This window comes from Coregonus clupeaformis, chromosome 5 (assembly GCF_020615455.1).
Source record: "Coregonus clupeaformis isolate EN_2021a chromosome 5, ASM2061545v1, whole genome shotgun sequence".
Lineage (NCBI taxonomy): Eukaryota > Metazoa > Chordata > Actinopteri > Salmoniformes > Salmonidae > Coregonus > Coregonus clupeaformis.
Window position 1 is genome coordinate 23,599,262 of NC_059196.1, and position 23,309 is coordinate 23,622,570.

General features: G+C 44.7%; 1 protein-coding gene across 1 annotated transcript in view; it reads right to left on the bottom strand.

The window, feature by feature from the left end:
• LOC121565473 (protein phosphatase 1L-like) overlaps nt 1–23,309 on the bottom strand; it is a 56,753-nt gene that overhangs the window by 7,732 nt on the left and 25,712 nt on the right. Inside the window, exon 2 of the mRNA XM_041876100.2 lies at nt 10,812–11,013. Within this exon, the coding sequence (XP_041732034.1) occupies nt 10,812–11,013 (202 nt within the window). The remainder of the gene's footprint in view (nt 1–10,811; nt 11,014–23,309) is intronic.

A 23,309-nucleotide genomic window follows, 5' to 3' on the forward strand; every position in this document is an offset into this window, starting at 1 on the left:
GAGGGGAAAATGAGATTACTTCTCAGCAGGACAGTGATTTTATTATTCCAATTTATAGCTTTTGGTAAGGGAAAAATGACAAAACAAACAGAAAACAGAGAGAGGCAAGAGGAGAGAAAGAGAGGATGGGGGCAGACAGAGCGAAAGTGGGGTAGAGAGAAAGTGGAAACAAGAAGGGAAGGTGGGAGATAGAGAGATGAAAAGATAGAATGGCTAACTTTTGTGTTCTCACTCCTGTGTGTCTAATCCTCTCCTGCTCTGGTCTACAACTGGCACCTCTCTGTGCCATGCCGTCCAGCTAATTACTTTTATCGGGTTCCCGTGGTGATGGAGAAAATGGGCTGCACTGCCCTGCAAGCGCACCCTTCCGCAATTAGCTTCACCGAGCTGCGCGCACACACACACACCTCTCCTTCTCCAATGAAACCATCATCCTAGCACACACATTCCACTCTCTGATTAGCTAAACTTTGCCCTGTGTACATCCACAACTCCAATTAAACCTAGCATACCTACATATACTGACCTCTCCAAATTAGCCTAGCATACCTGAGCCAGTTCACTCCTTCAATTAGCCAAGGATACCTACAGAGGTTGACTTCTCCAATTAGCCTACCATACCTGCGCTAGTTCACTTCTTCAATTAGCCAAAGATACCTACACAGGTTGACTTCTCCAATTAGCCTAGCATATCTGCGCTAGTTCACGTCTTCAATTAACCTTACATACTGTACCTAGGCCAACTCTCTTCTTCAATTAGCTAGGCTCTACCCGGTTCCGCTCTCTTTTTGCTGAGCATTAGTCATGGCCTGGGCACGTCAACTTCTCAAATTAGCCTACTTCAGTGTGTGCACATGACTATGTCCATGCCATTGTCTACCCACTTTCTCAAAAATATCTACTACCCAGTCCAAAAGAAATTGCTTCCCCATACATCCTGTGCTCCAGCTGGTCTAGATATCAGCTTTTCCCTACTAACCCCAGGTCCTGACTATAAAAAGAGTAGTTGGACATACCAGGCCACAGAAAGGTTCAATAAATAACTCACTGTATTAAAAGACGGTTTGAATAGACTTAGCTCTTGGCCATTTCATCAGAGGCCTCTCACTCACTTCTTTCTCTTTTCCCTTCTATTGTACCCAGATAAACAATGGATGGATGAAAGGATGAGAGGAGCGAGGGATACATCTGATATGAGGTTGTCCTGGGGACTCTCTGCTCGCCCTGATTATAACAAACGCTCAGAGCTTCAGTCCCCAAATGATCTACCCGCTGAATCAGATACATGGACAACAATCAAAAACAATTACCAGTCCAACTGATCCCCCCGCCCCAAGATTCGGGGAGGCAGTTGAGCAGAAAACTCAGAGCCAACTCAATACATGGCTGACTAATGCTTTGCAACAACACAAAAGCAGGACTTTCTTTTATGTAGCGTAGCTTTACGGTAAGATTATCTTTGGGATCAATCTTAATCCTTCTTACTGTCATCCAAACAAAGGGATGAGTGAAATATGGGAGGATAATGAACAGAATGGGGCTAGGAGGGAACAGTTGATATCTCAGTCTGGGAATCAACAGGTCAACTTGCTTTGGAGGGAAATGAGGGATGGAGGGGTGGGAGAGCAGAAGGAAGATGGGACCAGATCATTGGACTTGTGGGTAGGCTAGTTTTGCCTTTTCCACTAGACTCTGTGAGGTTAAAGCATATCACACAATATATTTCCATCAGCAGCTGTGATTGCTGCGGAGAGTAGGAGGTCAAAAGGGAGTTGAGTGGTCCCCCCCACCCCACCCCCTCTTTTACACTGCTGATACTCTCTGTTTATTATCTATGCAGTCACTTTAACTCTACCTACATGTACAGTGAGGGAAAAAAGTATTTGATCCCCTGCTGATTTTGTACGTTTGCCCACTGACAAAGAAATGATCAGTCTATTATTTTAATGGTAGGTTTATTTGAACAGTGAGACACAGAATCACAACAACAAAATCCAGAAAAACGCATGTCAAAAATGTTATAAATTGATTTGCATTTTAATGAGGGAAATAAGTACTTGACCCCCTCTCAATCAGAAAGATTTCTGGCTCCCAGGTGTCTTTTATACAGGTAACGAGCTGAGATTAGGAGCACACTCTTAAAGGGAGTGCTCCTAATCTCAGCTTGTTACCTGTATAAAAGACACCTGTCCACAGAAGCAATCAATCAATCAGATTCCAAACTCTCCACTATGGTCAAGACCAAAGAGCTCTCCAAGGATGACAGGGACAAGATTGTAGACCTACACAAGGCTGGAATGGGCTACAAGACCATCGCCAAGCAGCTTGGTGAGAAGCTGACAACAGTTGGTGCGATTATTCGCAAATGGAAGAAACACAAAAGAACTGTCAATCTCCCTCGGCCTGGGGCTCCATGCAAGATCTCACCTCGTGGAGTTGCAATGATCATGAGAACGGTGAGGAATCAGCCCAGAACTACACGGGAGGATCTTGTCAATGATCTCAAGGCAGCTGGGACCATAGTCACCAAGAAAACAATTGGTAACACACTACGCTGTGAAGGACTGAAATCCTGCAGCGCCCGCAAGGTCCCCCTGCTCAAGAAAGCACATATACAGGCCCATCTGAAGTTTGCCAATGAACATCTGAATGATTCAGAGGAGCCTAGCCAGTCTCCAGACCTTAATCCCATAGAAAATCTGTGGATGGAGCTGAAGGTTCGAGTTGCCAAACGTCTGCCACGAAACCTTAATGACTTGGAGAAGATCTGCAAAGAGGAGTGGGACAAAATCCCTCCTGAGATGTGTGCAAACCTGGTGGCCAACTACCAGAAACGTCTGACCTCCGTGATTGCCAACAAGGGTTTTGCCACCAAGTACTAAGTCATGTTTTGCAGAGGGGTCAAATACTTATTTCCCTCATTAAAATGCAAATCAATTTATAACGTTTTTGACATGCGTTTTTCTGGACTTTTGTTGTTGTTATTCTGTCTCTCACTGTTCAAATAAACCTACCATTAAAATGATAGACTGATCATGTCTTTGTCAGTGGGCAAACGTACAAAATCAGCAGGGGATCAAATACCTCAACTACCTGGACTAACCGGTGCCCCCGCACATTGACTCGGTACCGGTACCCACTGTATATAGCCTCGCTACTGTTATTTTACTGCTGCTCTTTAATGATTTGTTATTTATTTTTTACTTAACACTTATTTTTCTTGAAACTGCATTGTTGGTTAAGGGCTTGTAAGTAAGCATTTCACTGTAAGATCTACACCTGTTGTATTTGGCGCATGTGACAAATACAATTTGAAGTCAACTGTCGCCCTCAGACCGGGAGTTAGCTTGGTATGGTCTCGGGTTCAACACTGGTCCATTCTACTTTCACAATCATGGTGTCACATGACCTCCAGTAGAATGTGACTGACACAGCCTGACAGCTTGAATGGCCCTTTCATACCAGCCACTCATTCAATTACACACTCATCCGAGTCACATGTGAGGTTCTGTGCTGTGAATAAACTACTAGCTATAATGCTCTGTACACTCTATAGGATAATACACTCCATCGCTCTCTCTCCCCTGCCTCCCTCTCAGAATAATAAGTTATATGCAAATAAATATATTCCGTAGACACCCTCCCTCTCGATCTCTCTCACTAGTTTGTTCTCTTCCTCTCTTGGACTCTTTCCCTCCTTCTCCACCTCCCACTCTGAACATTAAGTTATGTCAGGATAAGGAATACCCGGAGAGAGGCAGAGACATTCCGTGTACTGCATTCCTGAAATCGCAATGTGTGAAGCGAGTCTTTACCGCCGGCTTATCATGAATATTTTAGCTCTCTTTTCTCTTCCCTACATTCTGAATAATCCATCATTGCATCTGTTGTGACAACTACTCTCCCCCTCACTTTCTCCCCCCCCCCCCAAGTCTTTAGTCCTGTGGGTGCTAAATGAGTGTGGGTGGAGGTGAAGATGGATGGCACTCCATCTCTCTCACCCTTTCTCTCTCTCTATGAGTTCAGGACTCTTCCCCTTCAGTATCACCTTCTGTCATCTCTTTATCACTGTCTCCTTCCTTATTTCTGTCCCTTGGCTTACACTCTTTTCGCTCTCCCCCACCCTCCTCTCTTTCTCTCTCCATTCCATACACTGGCCCTTTGTCTCTCTGTCCAACCCTTTGTTCTCTCTTTTGTCCTTCTTCCCCTTTCCATTCCCCTTATCATGTAACTCTATACCCTCTAGTATTCAGACCCCTTCACTTTTTTCACTGTTACGTTACAGCCTTATTCTAAAATGGATGAAATTGTTTTTGTCCCTCATCAATCTACACACAATACCCCATAATGACAAAGCAAAAACAGGTTATATTTTTTTGCAAATGTATTAAAAATAAAAAACTGACCCTTTACAGACCCTTTACCCAGTACTTTGTTGAAGCACCTTTGGCAGCGGTTACAGCCTCGAGTCTTCTTGGGTATGACGCTACAAGCTTGGCACACCTGTATTTGGGGAGTTTCTCCCATTCTTCTCTGCAGATCCTGTCAAGCTCTGTCATGTTGGATTGGGAACGTTGTTGCACAGCTATTCTCAGGTTTCTCCAGAGATGTTTGATCAGGTTCAAGTCCGGGCTTTGGCTGGGCCACTCAAGGACATTCAGAGACTTGTCCCGAAGCCACTCCTGCGTTGTCTTGGCTGTGTGCTTAGGGTCATTGTCCTGTTGGAAGGTGAACCTTCGGCTCAGTCTGAGATCCTGAGAGCTCTGGAGCAGGTTTTCGTCAAGGACCTCTCTGTACTTTGCTCCGTTCATCTTTGTCTTGATCCTGACTAGTTTCCCAGTCCCTGCAGAAATTATTTGGTACCCTTCCCCAGATATGTGCCTCGACACAATCCTGTCTCGGAGCTCTACGGCCAATTCCTTCAACCTCATGGCTTGGTTTTTGCTCTGACATGCACTGTCAACTGTGGGACCTTCTATAGACAGGTGTGTGCCTTTCCAAATCATGTCCAATCAATTGAATTTACCACAGGTGGACTCCAAATCAAGTTGTAGAAACATCAAGGATGATCAATGGAAACAGAATGCACCCGAGCTCAATTTCGAGTCTCATAGCAAGGGGTCTGAATACTTATGTAAATACGTTTTTATTTGTAATACATTTTCAAACATTTCTAAAAACCTGTTTTCGCTTTGTCATTATGGGGTATTGTGTGTAGATTGATGAGTAAATAAAGTAATTTAATCCATTTTAGAATAAGGCTGTAACGTAACAAAATGTAGAAAAAGTGAAGGGGTCTGAATACTTCCCGAATGCACACCCCTTGACTTTTTCCACATTTTGTTGTGTTACAGCCTGATTTTAAAATGGATTAAATTGAGATTTTTTGTCACTGGCCTACACACAATACACCATAATGTCAAAGTTGAAATATGTTTTTAAACATTTTTACAAATTATTTAAAAATGAAAAGCTGAAATGTCTTGAGTCAGTACGTATTCAACCCCTTTTATAGCAAACCTAAATAAAGTCCAGGAACACAATTTGCTTAATAAGTTGCATGGACTCACTCTGTGTGAAATAATAGCGTTTAACATGATTTTTGATTGACTACCTCATCTCTGTACCCCACACATACAATTATCTGTTAGGTCCCGCAGTGAATTTCAAACAGATTCAACCACAAAGACCTGGGAGGTTTTCCAATGCCTCGCAAAGAAGGGCATCGATTGGTAGATATACAAAATAAATAAAATAAAAAGCAGACATTGAATATCCCTTTGAGCATGGTGAAGTTATTAATTACACTTCAGATGGGGCATCAATACACCCAGTCACTACAAAGACACAGGCGTCCTTCCTAACTCAGTTGCCGGAGAGGAAGGAAACCGCTCAGGGATTTCACCATGAGGCCAATGGTGACTTTAAAAAACAGTTACAGAGTTTAATGGTTGTGATAGGAGAAAACTGAGGATGGATCAACAACATTGTAAACTCAGCAAAAAAAGAAACGTCCTCTCACTGTCAACTGCGTTTATTTTTTAGCAAACTTAACATGTGTAAATATTTGTATGAACATAACAAGATTCAACAACTGAGACATAAACTGAACAAGTTCCACAGACATGTGACTAACAGAAATTGAATAATGTGTCCCTGAACAAAGGGGGGTCAAAATAAAAAGTAACAGTCAGTATCTGGTGTGGCCACCAGCTGCATTAAGTACTGCAGTACATCTCCTCCTCATGGACTGCACCAGATTTGCCAGTTCTTGGTGTGAGACGTTAGCCCACTCTTCCACCAAGGCACCTGCAAGTTCCCAGACATTTCTGGGGGGAATGGCCCTAGCCCTCACAGGTCCCAGACGTGCTCAATGGGATTGTGATCAGGGCTCTTCGCTGGCCATGGCAGAACACTGACATTACTGTCTTGCTGGAAATCACGCACAGAACGAGCAGTATGGTTGGTGGCATTGTCGTGGTGGAGGGTCATGTCAGGATGAGCCTGCAGGAAGCGTACCACATGAGGGAGGATGTCTTCCCTGTAACGCACAGCGTTGAGATTGCCTGCAATGACAACAAGCTCAGTCCGATGATGCTGTGACACACCGCCCCAGACCATGACGGACCCTCCACCTCCAAATCGATCCCGCTCCAGAGTACAGGCCTCGGTGTAATGCTCATTCCTTCGACGATAAACGCGAATCCGACCATCACCCCTGGTGAGACAAAACCGCGACTCGTCAGTGAAGAGCACTTTTTGCCAGTCCTGTCTGGTCCAGCGACGGTGGGTTTGTGCCCATAGGCGACGTTGTTGCTGGTGATGTCTGTGGGGACCTGCCTTACAACAGACCTACAAGCCCTCAGTCCAGCCTCTCTCAGCCTATTGCGGACAGTCTGAGCACTGATGGAGGTATTGTGCGTTCCTCGTGTAACTCGGGCAGTTGTTGTTGCTGTCCTGTACCTGTCCCGCAGGTGTGATGTTCGGATGTACCGATCCTGTGCAGGTGTTGTTACACGTGGTCTGCCACTGCAAGGACGATCAGCTGTCCGTCCTGTCTCCCTGTAGCGCTGTCTTAGGCGTCTCACAGTACGGACATTGCAATTTATTGCCCTGGCCACATCTGCAGTCCTCATGCCTCCTTGCAGCATGCCCAAGGCACGTTCACGCAGATGAGCAGGGACCCTGGGCATCTTTCTTTTGGTGTTTTTCAGAGTCAGTAGAAAGGCCTCTTCAGTGTCCTAAGTTTTCATAACTGTGACCTTAATTGCCTACCGTCTGTAAGCTGTTAGTGTCTTAACAACCATTCCACATGTGCATGTTCATTAATTGTTTATGGTTCATTGAACAAGCATGGGAAACAGTGTTTAAACCCTTTACAATGAAGATCTGTGAAGTTATTTGGATTTTTATTAATTATCTTTGAAAGACAGGGCCCTGAAAAAGGGACGTTTCTTTTTTTGCTGAGTTTAGTTACTCCACAATACTAACCTAATTGACAGAGTGAAAAGAAGGAAGCCTGTTCATAATAAAAATATGCCAAAACATGCATCCTGTTTGCAACAAGGTATTAAAGTAAAACTGCAAAAAATGTGGCAAAGAAATGAACTTACTGTTCTGAATACAAAGCGTTGTTTGAAGCACATTCAACACAACTTATCACTGAGTACCACTCCTCATATTTCTAAGCATGGTGGTGGCTGCATCATGTTATGGGTATGCTTGTCATTGGCAAGGACTAGAGAGTTTTTTAGGATAAAAAAGGAACGTAATGGAGCTAAGCACGGGCAAAATCCTAGAGGAAAACCGGATTCAGTCTGCTTTCCACCAGAAACTGGGAGATGAATACATCTTTCAGCAGGACAATAACCTAAAACAAGACCAAATCTACACTGGAGTTGCTTACAAAGAAGACAGTGAATGTTGCTGAGTGGCCGAGTTATATTTCTGACTTAAATCAACTTGAAAATGTATGGCAAGACCTGAAAATGGTTGTCTAGCAATGATCAACAACCAAATTTGACAGAGCTTGATGAATTCTGAAAACAATAAATGGACAAATGTTGCACAATCCAGGTGTGGAAAGCGCTTAGAGACTTACCTAGAAAGCTGTAATCGCTGCCAATGTGCTTCTACAAAGTATTGTGAATACGTACAGTTGAAGTCGGAAGTTTACATACACTTAGGTTGGAGTCATTAAAACTTGTTTTTCAACCACTCCACAAATGTCTTGTTAACAAACTATAGTTTTGGCAAGTCGTTTAGGACATCTACTTTGTGCATGACACAAGTAATTTTTCCAACAATTGTTTACAGACCGTTTATTTCACTTATAATTCACTGTATCACAATTCCAGTGGGTCAGAAGTTTACATACACTAAATTGACTGTGCCTTAAAACAGCTTGTAAAATTCCAGAAAATGATGTCATGGCTTTAGAAGCTTCTGATAGGCTAATTGACATAATTTGAGTCAATTGGATGTGTACCTGTGGATGTATTTCAAGGCCTACCTTCAAACTCAGTGCCTCTTTGCTTGACATAATTGGAAAATCAAAAGAAATCATCCAAGACCTCAGAAAAAGAATTGTAGACTTACACAGGTCTGGTTCATCCTTGGGAACAATTTCCAAACACCTGAAGGTACCACGCTCATCTGTACAAACAATAGTACGCAGGTATAAACACCAAGGGACCACGCAGCCGTCATACCACTCAGGAAGGAGACGCGTTCTGTCTCCTAGAGATGAACGTACTTTGGTGCGAAAAGTGCAAATCAATCCCAGAAGAACAGCAAAGGACCTTGTGAAGATGCTGGAGGAAACAGGTACACAAGTATCTATATCCACAGTAAAACAAGTCCTATATCGACTTAACCTGAAAGGCCGCTCAGCAAGGAAGAAGCCACTGCTCCAAAACCACCATAAAAAAGCCAGACTACGGTTTGCAACTGCACATGGGTAAAGATCGTTATTTTTGGAGAAATGTCCTCTGGTCTGATGAAACAAAAATAGAACTGTTTGCCCATAATGACCATCGTTATGTTTGGAGGAAAAAGGGGAAGGCTTGCAAGCCGAAGAACACCATCCCAACCGTGAAACACGGGGGTGGCAGCATCATGCTGTGGGGGTGCTTCGCTGCAGGAGGGACTGGTGCACTTCACAAAATAGATGGCATCATGAGGAAGGAAAATTATGTGGATATATTTAAGCAACATCTCAAGACATCAGTCAGGAAGTTAAAACTTGGTCGCAAATGGGTCTTCCAAATGGACAATGACCCCAAGCATACTTCCAAAGTTGTGGCAAAATGGCTTAAGGACAACAAAGTCAAGGTATGGAGTGGCCATCACAAAGCCCTGACCTCAATCCTATAGAAAATGTGTGGGCAGAACTGAAAAAGTGTGTGCGAGCAAGGAGGCCTACAAACCTGACTCAGTTACACTAGCTCTGTCAGGAGGAATGGGCCAAAATTCACCCAACTTATTGTGGGAAGCTTGTGGAAGTCTACCCGAAACGTTTGACCCAAGTTAAACAATTTAAAGGCAATGCTACCAAATACTAATTGAGTGTATGTAAACTTCTGACCACTGGGAATGTGATGAAAGAAAATAAAAGCTGAAATAAATCATTCTCTCTACTATTATTCTGACATTTCACATTCTTAAAATAAAGTGGTGATCCTAACTGACCTAAGACAGGGAATTTTTACTAGGATTAAATGTCAGGAATTGTGAAAAACTGAGTTTAAATGTATTTGGCCAAGGTGTATGTAAACCTCCGACTTCAACTGTATATACATGAGATATTTCTGCATTTCATTTCTAAAAACATGTTCTCTCTTTCACATTATGGCATATTGTGTGTAGATAGGTGAGAAAAAAAATCAATTTAAATCGGTTTTGAATTCAGGCTGTAACACAACATTATGTGGAATACGTCTAGGGGTATGAATACTTTCTGAAAACACTGTCAAGCCACCCTGAGGAGAGGCAGCTGAGGAGTTGGTTTGGGCACTTTCTCTCTTCCTTTCTCTACCTCTTTTCTCTCTGGTAATTGCTACATGTCTGATGAAGATAAAGCTATATTTTAATGGCTGAACAAGCAGCACGGCCGGAGCCTGAGCCCTCTGTAAACGACCGTGAACAACATAGTACAGCAAAGTCAGAAATACCTACCAAGCAGCAAGCGCTCCTAGAAAAACAACAAGTGTAGGAATGGGCAAACCAATGTGAGCAAACATCACACTAGTAATGGGCTCCTTCCTTATAAGAGTCCAAGAGAAATGCATGTCTGCCCCTAACCTACCCCACTCATGTACACAAAACAAACTCATGCATACACTTATGTGCATGCATGCACACACACAAATGCATGTACACACATACGCACTCACACACCCTTGGACCACAGCTATTTATACAGGCTTAATTTCCACTAGCGCTCACTGTCAAAAACACCACAGCTATTTCAACAAACTCTCTGCTCTGTCCCCAAACAAACCATAGCCGTAATTTGTGCATTTTTCAGACAATACTGTTTGAGCATGCAGAAATTAGTGCAATCAATCCAAAACAAAGAATTGTGGTCACTGTACAACACGGATCTCGAGACTGATGCATCCAACTAACAGTGAAGTCAGCTCTACACATTCTAGCCTATTCATTGTTTTGTAGGCATGGGAAGTTATTTGTAAAAATTGTTAAATTCAGGATTAAGGTATAAATTGTTGCTAGATTAGTCGCTAGGGGCAAATGTCTGCCCACAGATGTGTGGCTGTGACCTTTAACCCCTGGCTGCCCTGCCCTCTGACCTGCTTCGTTGTAGACAGCTGACAGCTTGTCCAGCATGTCCCTGTCCAGAGCCAGGATCTGCTGCTCCAGAATGGAGGGATAGGACCGACCATCGCTGCTCTCATTCTTCTCATCCTTCTCCTTCTCTTTCTCCCGGTCGTAGCTCAGGAGCTGCTGACGCAACGCCTCCGACAGATGGGCCTTGGCAAAGTCAGCCGCCGCCTGGGAGGAGGAGGGAGAGAGAGCTACAGTGAGCTGGCTACATGGTGTAAACTGTAATAAATTCTAAACCAAGTGATGTTCACAGCTCTGCCCCGCCACACAGCATCAAACGTGTGTGACTAGAGTGCGGGTGCACACACACTTGGGGGAGAAGACAGAGGCTACAGTAGCGGTGACCTAGCTGTCCTCCGTTCCTTGCTGAAACCCAGATAAAGCAGGAGATAAATAGCCAGGAGGTAAGGAGTGGGAGAAACTGCACCACTAGCCAAACACGCTTCCCCTCCCTCCGCTGTGCTGCGGAATACAGCTGAGCAAGAGAAACTCCTCACTATCCATTTCAGCCAAGCGATAACGGCACTGCACACCCTTTTACGAACAGATATGCAACGCTTCCCGACAAAAATAATGGCTTGTTTCTCTACTCCTTTCCTGAATCAGAGGCAGAGGCAGAGAGAGAGAGATTCAAGCCAAGCTGAGCGAAAACCAAAAGAGAAAGATAGCAGTGTAAGCTAATGAGGCGTTTTTGGCCTGTTATATTGCCTCGCCATGTTTCCATCCACTAGTCTTGTTTCAGCCATGTTGTGGCCTGGCTGACTAACAGGGGGCTTGGCGCTTGTATACGAGGTCAGGGGCCGCAGACAGTGCATGACCTTGTGCCTTATCATTCTGCCTAACATTTCAACTCGCTTCACTTTCTCTCTGACTCCCCCTCACAATCTCTCTGACTCCCCCTCACAATCTCTATGACTCACTCGCTCCCGCTCGCTCTGTGACTGTCCCTTGCTCGCTGTGTCTGACCCCTTCCCCTCTGTCTGATGTTCCCACAACCCCTCTGTTCGCTGTGCTCGCTTTGGCAGCGAGGCCTATGGGTGGAATATCCGTCTAGGCCTCTTTCTCTGGCCTTTCTCTCTGAGCTGCATGGGGACGTATCTCAGACATTCCTTCCCTCCTGTGGTTACCATAGTGACCGCAGGGATCATAAACAGAGGTCAGAGAGAGAAAGATTATTTTGTCTGGAGGAACTTCATGGGACAGTAATGACCACATTAATAGGTGCTTTAGAACATTGTTATTGTGAATTACAAGGCCTGTATGGGTTAACAAAGGCGATGTATCCTTTCAGACATCCGAAGAGCAGCTGTGTGTGTGTTTATATATGTGAGTGTGTGTATGAGTGAGTGAACACACAGCCATTAAGCCTGGATAAGCAAAGAAACAACACAGGGATAAGTCTTAGTTATCCTGTTAAGTAACAGGGTGGATGATCAGACACCTGTAAAGAGCTCAGCCTCTGATCCCTGCTCTCCTCTGACCCGTCCTACTCCCACTGCACCCTCTGACCCGTCCTACTCCCACTGCACCCTCTGGCCCGTCCTACTCCCACTGCACCCTCTGGCCCATCCTACTCCCACTGCACCCTCTGGCCCGTCCTACTCCCACTGCACCCTCTGGCCCGTCCTACTCCCACTGCACCCTCTGGCCCGTCCTACTCCCACTGCACCCTCTGGCCCGTCCTACTCCCACTGCACCCTCTGGCCCGTTCTACTATCACTGCACCCTCTGGCCCGTCCTACTCCCACTGCACCCTCTGGCCCGTCCTACTCCCACTGCACCCTCTGGCCCGTCCTACTCCCACTGCACCTGCTGACCCGTCCTACTCCCACTGCCTGCTGACCCGTCCTACTTCCACTGCCTGCTGACCCATCCTACTTCCACTGCCTGCTGACCCATCCTACTTCCACTGCCTGCTGACCCGTCCTACTTCCACTGCCTGCTGACCCATCCCTACTCCCATTGCCTGCTGACCCATCCTACTTCCACTGTCTGCTGACCCGTCCTACTTCCACTGCCTGCTGACCCGTCCTACTTCCACTGCCTGCTGACCCATCCCTACTCCCATTGCCTGCTGACCCATCCTACTTCCACTGCCTGCTGACCCGTCCTACTCCCACTGCCTACAGACCCGTCCTACTCCCACTGCCTGCACACTGATCAACTGTGATCAGCACCACCATACTCCAATACTTTAGACCTACTGGGATACCAACGTTTCTACTATTACCCAGATATTATCAGTCGCCTAAGAAGAAGTATGGTGTGGTGGGGAAACAGATGAAACGGCAGCAGTCATGGTTTTTACACACACACACACACACACACACACACACACACACAGGAGAGCGAGACAGAGACAGAGAGACAGACAGAGAAATCAGGGGATGGTAGAAGAGTTTGCGTGACTTATCTGGGCTTTGTTATTTGCTGTGTCCAGTGAGAGGAACAGAGGACTGGGGAGAGAGAAGAATAAAGGGATGACAGAGGTATGGAGAGAGGGATGCTTGAGGGATGCTAAAAGGAGTGTGTGTGTGTGTGATAAGAGTTCTCAGAGCGGTGTTATCTGCTGTGTGTGCACGGCGACTCCAGCAGCCAACCGTTCTGCTGCAGGGACATCTTAATCATTACAGTGACTAACCAGTGTGTGTGCTGACTGGGGGGTTTCAATAGCCACAAACTACATCCTTCTACCACACCGTCCGCTGGCAGTTGGGTTTCAGACTATGTATTCTCAATTATGCTTAACAATACTTAGTTCCTAATTTACTTCCTAACTATTTAGTTTATAACTTTATGTATTCTCAATTACGCTTAACAATATTTAGTTCCTAACATTCTACATACATGTCTGCGTCAGCTAGAAAGACCCCCTTTTCTCATCACTCATCTTGAAAATACATATATTTGGAAGTCAATCAATCCGCCATCATTAACACAATGGAAAAATTAATGATTTATTATTGAAATAGCATGGGCGACTGAGAAAAACAAAATTGGTACAATTTAAGGCCAAGTGGCAAACCATAATGCGGGTCTGGGCAGATGAGATGTAGCCATTGTTTGTGTGTGTCTGTAAGTTGTTGTTCGTATGTAGAAGTTTGTTTTTGGAATGTAAAAAAATTAAAGGAAAAAGGCAATATTATTTTAAAAAACAGAAAAGACCCCCGTGGACAGCAGTCGCAGAAGGCTCTTAATAACAGCCTACCCTAATGAGCAGAATTACCATGTAGTGGGAGTTGGCCTTGAGGCGATGCTTCACAAAGACAACAAAGCAGCAGATCTAATCACAGGAGAGGCATCTGTCAGCAGAGAGATGGAAAGGCAGCAAACATGCTCTCCTGATGAGATGCATTGTGCACTTACTCTAGTTAGACGCACACACTGTCCACACATCACACAGGGGAGTTTGCCCAGTGCTCTTCAGCAGTGAGTGTGAGGAATGTCAAAGCTTTGCTCTACCAGCAGATTCCCTCTCCCTACACACACCCCTAGCTCCCCTTATATAACCAACCACCCTGAAGACCCTCTCTCCCCAACTGAACACTTTCCAAATCCCCTCCTCACCCTCTCCGCCTCCCATACCATCACCATATACCTCACCCAACCCAAACGCATAACCCCTCCACCCTCATCCAATGATAACAGCCAGATCTCTTTACCATAGGCATCCATCAGACAGTGAGGTTATTAGATCCAGGAAGAGTTATGTACTGTATGTCTCTTCAGGCTGACTGTGGGAGGGAGAGGGGACTGAACAGAACAACAGTAAGGGAGAGGGGACTGAACAGAACGACAGTGAGGGTGAGGGGACTGAACAGAACGACAGTGCGGGAGAGGGGACTGAACAGAACGACAGTGAGGGAGAGGGGACTGAACAGAACGACAGTGAGGGAGAGGGGACTGAACAGAACGACAGTGAGGGAGAGGGGACTGAACAGCTTCTCTACTGCCAGGTTTAGTGATGGAGTTGGGAGGGGGATGGAGGGGAGTGGGTCTGGGGCAGTTAACTAGCATACCTGAAGTACATCATTAAAATACATTATCTCTCTGTAGTACTCTTTGTACAAACAGAGAGAGAGAAAGAAAGAGAGAGGAGTAGAGGGAGCGAGAGGAGTAGAGGGAGTGAGAGGAGTAGAGGGAGGAGTAGAGGAAGGAGTAGAGGGAGGAGTAGAGGAAGGAGTAGAGGGAGTGAGAGGAGTAGAGGGAGCGAGAGGAGTAGAGGGAGCGAGAGGAGTAGAGGGAGTGAGATGAGGGCAGTGGACTAGCTTTACTGAAGTACATCATTAAAAGATATTCTCCATTTGTACAGAGAGCGACAGAGAGACAGAGATATAGCGCGAGAGAGAGAGCGCACTTCAGATATAGTAAGAGTCAAAGGCCTGGCTGACAGAGGATATAACGCTACAGAGGAAGAGTGTGTCCATCTTTGATTGAACACAGAGTTGTGGGGCCACTCATCTCAGCTCACCTCTAAGCTACCCAGTGCCACTGTTGTCCAACATGAAGGAGTGGAACACAGAAAGGCAGCTGTACTTTGTTGTAAACTACTGTCAAACTTAACTTGGCAAAACAACAAGTGATTATATATATTTTAAATTTCTAATCTTGGATCATCGATTTTGGATAGACACATCTTCTTGGCTGGAAAAGCCATGATGTTTAACCTCAAAAAGGCCCATGTCTGCCACCACTCCTCACATACATTTATCTGGCTCCATGACATGAGTGTACTGCAGCTCTATAGGTTGGTTTGCTGCAGAGGTGTAGTATAGCCTACAGTAACTATATCCTTAGCATGACATTGCAGAGGTCTGTCCTTAGCAGTGGAGAGTGCTAGCGTAGCGGTGAGAGCTAATTTAATTAGGCTAGCATCATGTTTGTGTATGTGTCAAAGCTGCGCCAAGTACAGGTCTTAAATTGGTGTGCGAGTGCGTACAGTACCAGTCAAAAGTTTGGACACACCTACTCATTCCAGGGTTTTTCTTTATTTTGACTATTTTCTACATTGTATAATAATAGTGAAGACATCAAAACTATGAAATAACACATATGGAATCATGTAGTAACCAAAAAAGTGTTAAACAAATCAAAATATATTTGAGATTCTTCAAAGTAACCACCCCTTGTCTTGATGACAGCTTTGCACACTCTTGGCATCTCTCAACAAGCTTCACCTGGAATGCTTTTCCAACAGTCTTGAAGGAGTTCCCACATATGCTGAGCACTTGTTGGTTGCTTTTCCTTCACTCAGCGGTCCAACTCACCCCAAATCATCTCAATTGAGTTGAGGTCGGGTGATTGTGGAAGCCAGGTCATCTGAGGCAGCACTCATTTAAAAAAAAAATAATTTAATATGCCATTTAGCAGACGCTTTTATCCAAAGCGACTTACAGTCATGCGTGCATACATTTTTTTTTGTGTATGGGTGGTCCCGGGGATCGAACCCACTACCTTGGCGTTACAAGCGCCGTGCTCTACCAGCTGAGCTACACTCTCCTTCTTGGTAAAATAGCCTTTACACAGCCTGGAGGTGTGTTGGGTCATTGTCCTGTTGAAAAACAAATGATAATCCCACTAAGACCAAACCAGATGGGATGGCGTATCGCTACATAATGCTGTAGTAGCCATGCTGGTTAAGTCTGCCTTGAATTCTAAATAAATCACTGACAGTGTCACCAGCAAAGCATCCCCACACCATCACACTTCCTCCTCTTCTATGCTTCACCGTGGGTACCACGCATGTGGAGATCATCCATTCACCTACTCTGCGTCTTACAAAGACACGGCGGTTGGAACCAAAAATCTCAAATTTTCACTCATCAGACCAAAAGGACAGATTTCCACCGGTCTAATGTCCATTGCTCGTGTTTCTTGGCCTAAGCAAGTCTCTTCTTCTTACTGGTGTCCTTTATTAGTGGTTTCTTTGCAGCAATTCGACCATGAAGGCCTGATTCACGCAGTCTCCTCTGAACAGTTGATGTTGAGATGTGTCTGTTACTCTGTGAAGCATTTATTTGGGCTGCAATTTCTGAGGCTGGTAAGTCTAATGAGCTTATCCTCTGCAGCAGAGATAACTCTGGGTCTTCCATTCCTGTGGCGGTCCTCATGAGAGCCAGTTTCATCATAGCGCTTGATGGTTTTTGAAACTGCACTTGAACAAACTTTCAAAGTTCTTGACATTTTCCAGATTGACTGACCTTCATGTCTTAAAGTAATGATGGACTGTTGTTTCTCTTTGCTTATTTGAGCTGTTCTTGCCATAATATGGACTTGGTATTTTACCAAATAGGGCTATCTTCTGTATACCACCCCTACCTTGTCACAACACAACTGATTGGCTCAAACACATTAAGGAAAGAAATTCCACAAATAAACTTTTAACATGGCACACCTGTTAATTGAAATGCATTCCAGGTGACTACCTCATGAAGCTGGTTGAGAAAATGCCATGAGTGTGCAAAGCTGTCATCAAGGTAAAGAGTGGCTACTTTGAAGAACCTCAAATATAAAATATATTTTTGATTTGTTTAACACTTTTTTGGTTACTACATGATTCCATGTGTTATTTCATAGTTTATGTCTTCACTATTATTCTACACTGTAGAAAATAGTCAAAATAAAGAAAAACCCTGGAATGAGTAGGTGTGTCCAAACTTTTGACTGGTACTGTATGTGTGAGATGTGGGTGTATGTGTGTGAGAAAGGGAGTGAGAGAGAGGAGGGGGTCATTGTGCCAAATATAGAAGCCATTCAAAACGAATATCCGTGGCAATGCAATAAGTGCCCTACACTTCCCCCCTTTCCTCCCTGTACCCTTAGAGGGCCATGAGCATGAACCCCATGCAGGAGTTTACTGGTCTGCAAACACACACACACACACACACACACACACACACACACACACACACACACGTCTGGCTGCAGTTTCCAAAGAATTAATGAAAAGCACATTGTCTGAAAGTTCCCAACACATCGTCATAGCAAACTGCTGACCTTCTACGATAGCTTATCTATAAAAGCATATGCTGCTGTTTGAGGTTTTAAATCAGAGTGCAACTGTTCTGTTGACTTTGAAAAGGTCCGGTTCACCCTCACACTGCAAGCACCCCCGTACAGACGCTGACTGACCACAGACAAGCTACAGACTGAACCCTAACCACAACATTCAGTCAGGGCGGTCATGGTCCAGTGGTTAGCCAGTGAACCCCAGTAGGTGCGGTTCTATAGGCAATCCCAGCTCCAGTGTATGTTACTGGTAGTCATTAGGTGTTGTCCAGCTGCAACAGCTGGCTATGTCTGACCTTCTGAGAATAACTCTCCTCATCCTGGGTCTTTGATCCAGACCGACCTCTGAGGGAGCCAGGGAACAACGCCTCAGGCCTGGAATGTGCCAGTGCTTATACAGTACTACTACTAGACCCATCTGTCAGTAGGACCTGGGGATTAGCACTAACCCCTGTTCTCTCCTTTATGACTACCAACACCACCGTGTGTGTGTGTGTGTGTGAGATATATATATATATATATATATATATACACATATATATATATATATATATATATACACACACACACACACACACAGCTGTGGAAAAAATTAAGAGACCACTGCAAATTATTCTTAAATCAGCATCTCTACATGTATGACAGCCATTCCATTCCAGTGTCTGTTGAATTCCAACACAGGCACACATCATTCTACTGAATTAGGTACTGATTAGGTGATCACATGAACCAAATCTTATTTAACGAGGAAAAGTATAAAAACCACTGCTGTGGTCATCACTATCCTCTTGCAATAGGACCAGCTGGATGGCAAAAACAGTGCTAACAGTACCTCAAAAGTAATATTAATAAAAAAATAACTATTGACCATGCCAAAAGAGTTGAAAAGGAAAGTTTTGAGTGAGGAAAAGAAGGGTTCAATTCTGGCTTTACTGGCAGAGGGATACAGTGAGCGTCACGTTGCTTCCATCCTTAAAATTTCAAAGACGGCGGTTCATAAGAACAAGGTCAAGCAGCAGACATTGGAGACAACAAAGCTACAGACCGACAGAGGGCGAAAACGACTCTCTACTGACCGGGATGACCGCCAACTCATTTGAATGTCACTCAACAACCGTAGGATGACATCAAGTGACCTACAAAAAGAATGGCAAATGGCAGCTGGGGTGAAGTGCACGGCGAGGACGGTTCGAAACAGGCTCCTAGGGGCAGGGCTGAAGTCGTGCAAAGCTTGAAAAAATACCTTCATCAATGAGAAGCAAAGAAGAGCCAGGCTGAGGTTTGCAAAAGACCATAAGGATTGGACCATAGAGGACTGGAGTAAGGTCATCTTCTATGATGAGTCCAATTTTCAGCTTTGCCCAACACCTGGTCGTCTAATGGTTAGACGGAGACCTGGAGAGGCCTACAAGCCACAGTGTCTCGCACCCAATGTGAAATTTGGTGGAGGATCAGTGATGATCTGGGGGTGCTTCAGCAAGGCTGGAATTGTGCAGATTTGTCTTTGTGAAGGACGCATAAATCAAGCCACGTACAAGGTTGTCCTGGAAGAAAACTTGCTTCCTTTTGCTCTGTCATTGTTCCCCAACTCTGAGGATTGGTTTTTCCAGCAGGACAATGCGCCATGCCACACAGCCAGGTCAATCAAGGTGTGGATGGAGGACCACCAGATCAAGACCCTGTCATGGCCAGCCCAATCTCCAGACCTGAATCCCATTGAAAACTTCTGGAATGTAATCAAGAGGAAGATGGATGGTTTACAAGCTATCAAACAAAGCCAAGCTGCTTGAATTTTTGCGCCAGGATTGGCATAAAGTCACCCAACATCAATGTGAAAGACTGGTGGAGAGCATGCCAAGACACATGAAAGCTGTGATTGAAAATCAGGGTTATTCCACCAAATATTGATTTCTGAACTCTTCCTAAGTTAAAACATTACTATTGTGTTGTTTAAAAATGAACATGAACTTATTTTCTTTGCATTATTTGAGGTCTGACAACACTGCATCTTTTTTGTTATTTTGACCAGTTGTCATTTTCTGCAAATAAATGTTCTTATTGACAATATTTTTATTTGGAATTTGGGAGAAATGTTGTCAGTAGTTTATAGAATAAAACAAAAATGATATGTTTACCCAAACACACACCTATAAATAGTAAAACCAGAGAAACTGATAATTTTGCAGTGGTCTCTTAATTTTTTCCGCAGCTGTATATGTTTGTGTGCACACGCCCCTAAAGGGGAATCCCACTCAGTTGTTAAAATGAGGGTTGTTAGAGAAGAATGTCTCTGCCTGTCAAAGCCTCGGTCCTAACTAAAACACGCCCTTTAGTGTTTACGTTCAGTTGCCGTTTGTGATGTAGAAAATAGGTGGAATGGCCCTTTAATATAAAGAGTGAAGTGGGAAAGGAGGCGAGGGATGAGAGTAGTGGGAGTAGAGAGCTGAGAAGGGTGGGGGGGTGTAAGGAAGGTGAGGGGCAGAGAGAGATGGGGGGGGGGGGTCAGAGTGAGAAGAGCCAGAGATGAGGATGGAAGGGAGCAATATTCATAACAGAGAGAACTCCTGGCAGGTGCTGATAAGGCACACACGGCCCATTCCACCACAGCCATTCTAACGGCAAATCAGATTCATATTCAAATGTAATATTCATATTTCAGAAAAGGAGGACTGAGGATGTGGTAGCCTACACCGTGCTCTGTGACAGAGTGGACTGGGGGTGTGAAATGCTATAATTTCAAAGTGAATGGAGGTTTGAGATGTAAAACCCTGGGCTGTGAAAGTGGAGAGGTGAATAACAACATTAACAGAGGAAGTTTACTGAATGAAGCCCACAGATGAAATGCTCTTCCTCTTATGAGTGGAGTATGTGTGTGTGTTGAAGTTAAGTAAAACCTCAGTATTGACTGTTTTGTGAGATTTGGCGAGGTGCGAGGACGGTGTTGACACACACGCACAAACGTCAAAGCAACCCCTTCAAACCCTTTGATTGACTGTTCTTCCCCACCTTGTGTAATTCCATGTCCCTTGGGCACAATCAAGCTCTATGACATGCAAAAGCCCTCCCCCCAGGGGTCAGTGGCACAGGTGGTTGGCTCTTTTAAATGCCAATAAACTGTCTTTACAGGCAAGGTGACCATCTCCACCTTTAAATCATGACATTCAGGGGAATCAACTTCTCTAAAACAGACACACACATCCCTTCTTCCTCATAAAGAGATGGGAATTATTATGACAGGAACGCACACGCACCCTTCTTACTCAAAGAGAGGTAAATGTTCATTGAGAGTGATTCATATTCAGTGAAAGGAAGGAACCATCCATCCACACACACTTTTTTTTTCTCACCTTTATTTAACCAGGTAAGCCAGTTGAGAACAAGTTCTCATTTACAACTGCGACCTGGCCAAGATAAAGCAAAGCAGTGCGATAAAAACAACAACACAGAGTTACATATGGGGTAAACAAAACAAAGTCAAAAATACAACAGAAAATATATATACAGTGTGTTCAAATGTAGCAAGTTATGGAGGTAAGGCAATAAATAGGCCATAGTGCAAAATAATTACAATTAGTATTAACACTGGAATGATAGATGTGCAAGAGATGATGTGCAAATAGAGATACTGGTGTGCAAATGAGCAAAATAAATAACAATATGGGGATGAGGTAGTTGGGTGGGCTAATTTCAGATGGGCTGTGTACAGGTGCAGTGATCGGTAAGGTGCTCTGACAACTGATGCTTAAAGTTAGTGAGGGAGATAAGAGTCTCCAGCTTCAGAGATTTTTGCAATTTGTTCCAGTCATTGGCAGCAGAGAACTGGAAGGAATGGCGGCCAAAAGAGGTGTTGGCTTTGGGGATGACCAGTGAGATATACCTGCTGGAGCGCATACTACGGGTGGGTGTTGCTATAGTGACCAATGAGCTAAGATAAGGCGGGGATTTGCCTAGCAGTGATTTATAGATGGCCTGGAGCCAGTGGGTTTGGCAACGAATATGTAGTGAGGACCAGCCAACAAGAGTGTACAGGTCACAGTGGTGGGTAGTATATGGGGCTTTGGTGACAAAACGGATGGCACTGTGATAGACTACATCCAATTTGCTGAGTAGAGTGTTGGAAGCTATTTTGTAAATGACATCGCCGAAGTCAAGGATCGGTAGGATAGTCAGTTTTACGAGGGCATGTTTGGCAGCATGAGTGAAGGAGGCTTTGTTGCGAAATAGGAAGCCGATTTAACTTTGGATTGGAGATGCTTAATGTGAGTCTGGAAGGATAGTTTACAGTCTAACCAGACACCTAGGTATTTGTAGTTGTCCACATACTCTAGGTCAGACCCGTCGAGAGTAGTGATTCTAGTCGGGTGGGCGGGTGCCAGCAGCGTTCGATTGAAGAGCATGCATTTAGTTTTACTAATGTTTCAGAGCAGTTGGAGGCTACTGAAGGGGTGTTGTATGGCATTGAAGCTCGTTTGGAGGTTTGTTAACACAGTGTCCAATGAAGGGCCAGATGTATACAAAATGGTGTCTTCTGCATAGAGGTGGATCTGAGAGTCACCAGCAGCAAGAGCGACATCATTGATATACACGGAGAAAAGAGTCGGCCCAAGAATTGAACCCTGTGGCACCCCCATAGAGACTGCCATAGGTCCAGAGAACAGGCCCTCCGATTTGACACATTGAACTCTGAGAAGTAGTTGGTGAACCAGGCGAGGCAGTCATTTGAGAAACCAAGCCTATTTAGTCTGCCAATAAGAATGCGTGGTTGACAGAGTCGAAAGCCTTGGCCAGGTCGATGAAGACGGCTGCACAGTACAGTCTATTATCGATTGCGGTTATAATATCGTTTAGGACCTTGAGCGTGGCACCCATGACCAGCTCGGAAACCGGATTGCATAGCTGAGAAGGTACGGTGGGATTCGAAATGGTCGGTGATCAGTTTGTTAACTTGGCTTTCAAAAGGCAGGGCAGGATGGATATAGGTCTGTAACAGTTTGGATCTAGAGTGTCACCCCCTTTGAAGAGGGAGATGACTGTGGCAGCTTTCCAATCTCTGGGGATCTCAGACGTTACGAAAGAGAGGTTGAACAGGCTAGTAATAGGGGTTGCGACAATTTTGGCGGCTAGTTTTAGAAAGAAAGGATCCAGATTTTCTAGCCCAGATGATTTGTAGGGGTCCAGATTTTGCAGCTCTTTCAGAACATCAGCTGTCTGAATTTGTGTGAAGGAGAAGCGGGGGGGGCATGGGCAAGTTGCAGCTGAGGGTGCAGAGCTGGTGGCTGGGGTAGTGGTAGCCAGGTGGAAAGCATGGCCAGCCGTAGCAAAATGCTTGTTGAAATTCTCGATTATTGTAGATTTATCGGTGGTGATAGTGTTTCCTAGCCTCAGTGCAGTGGGCAGCTGGGAGGAGGTGCTCTTATTCTCCATGGACTTTACAGTGTCCCAAAACTTTTTGGAGT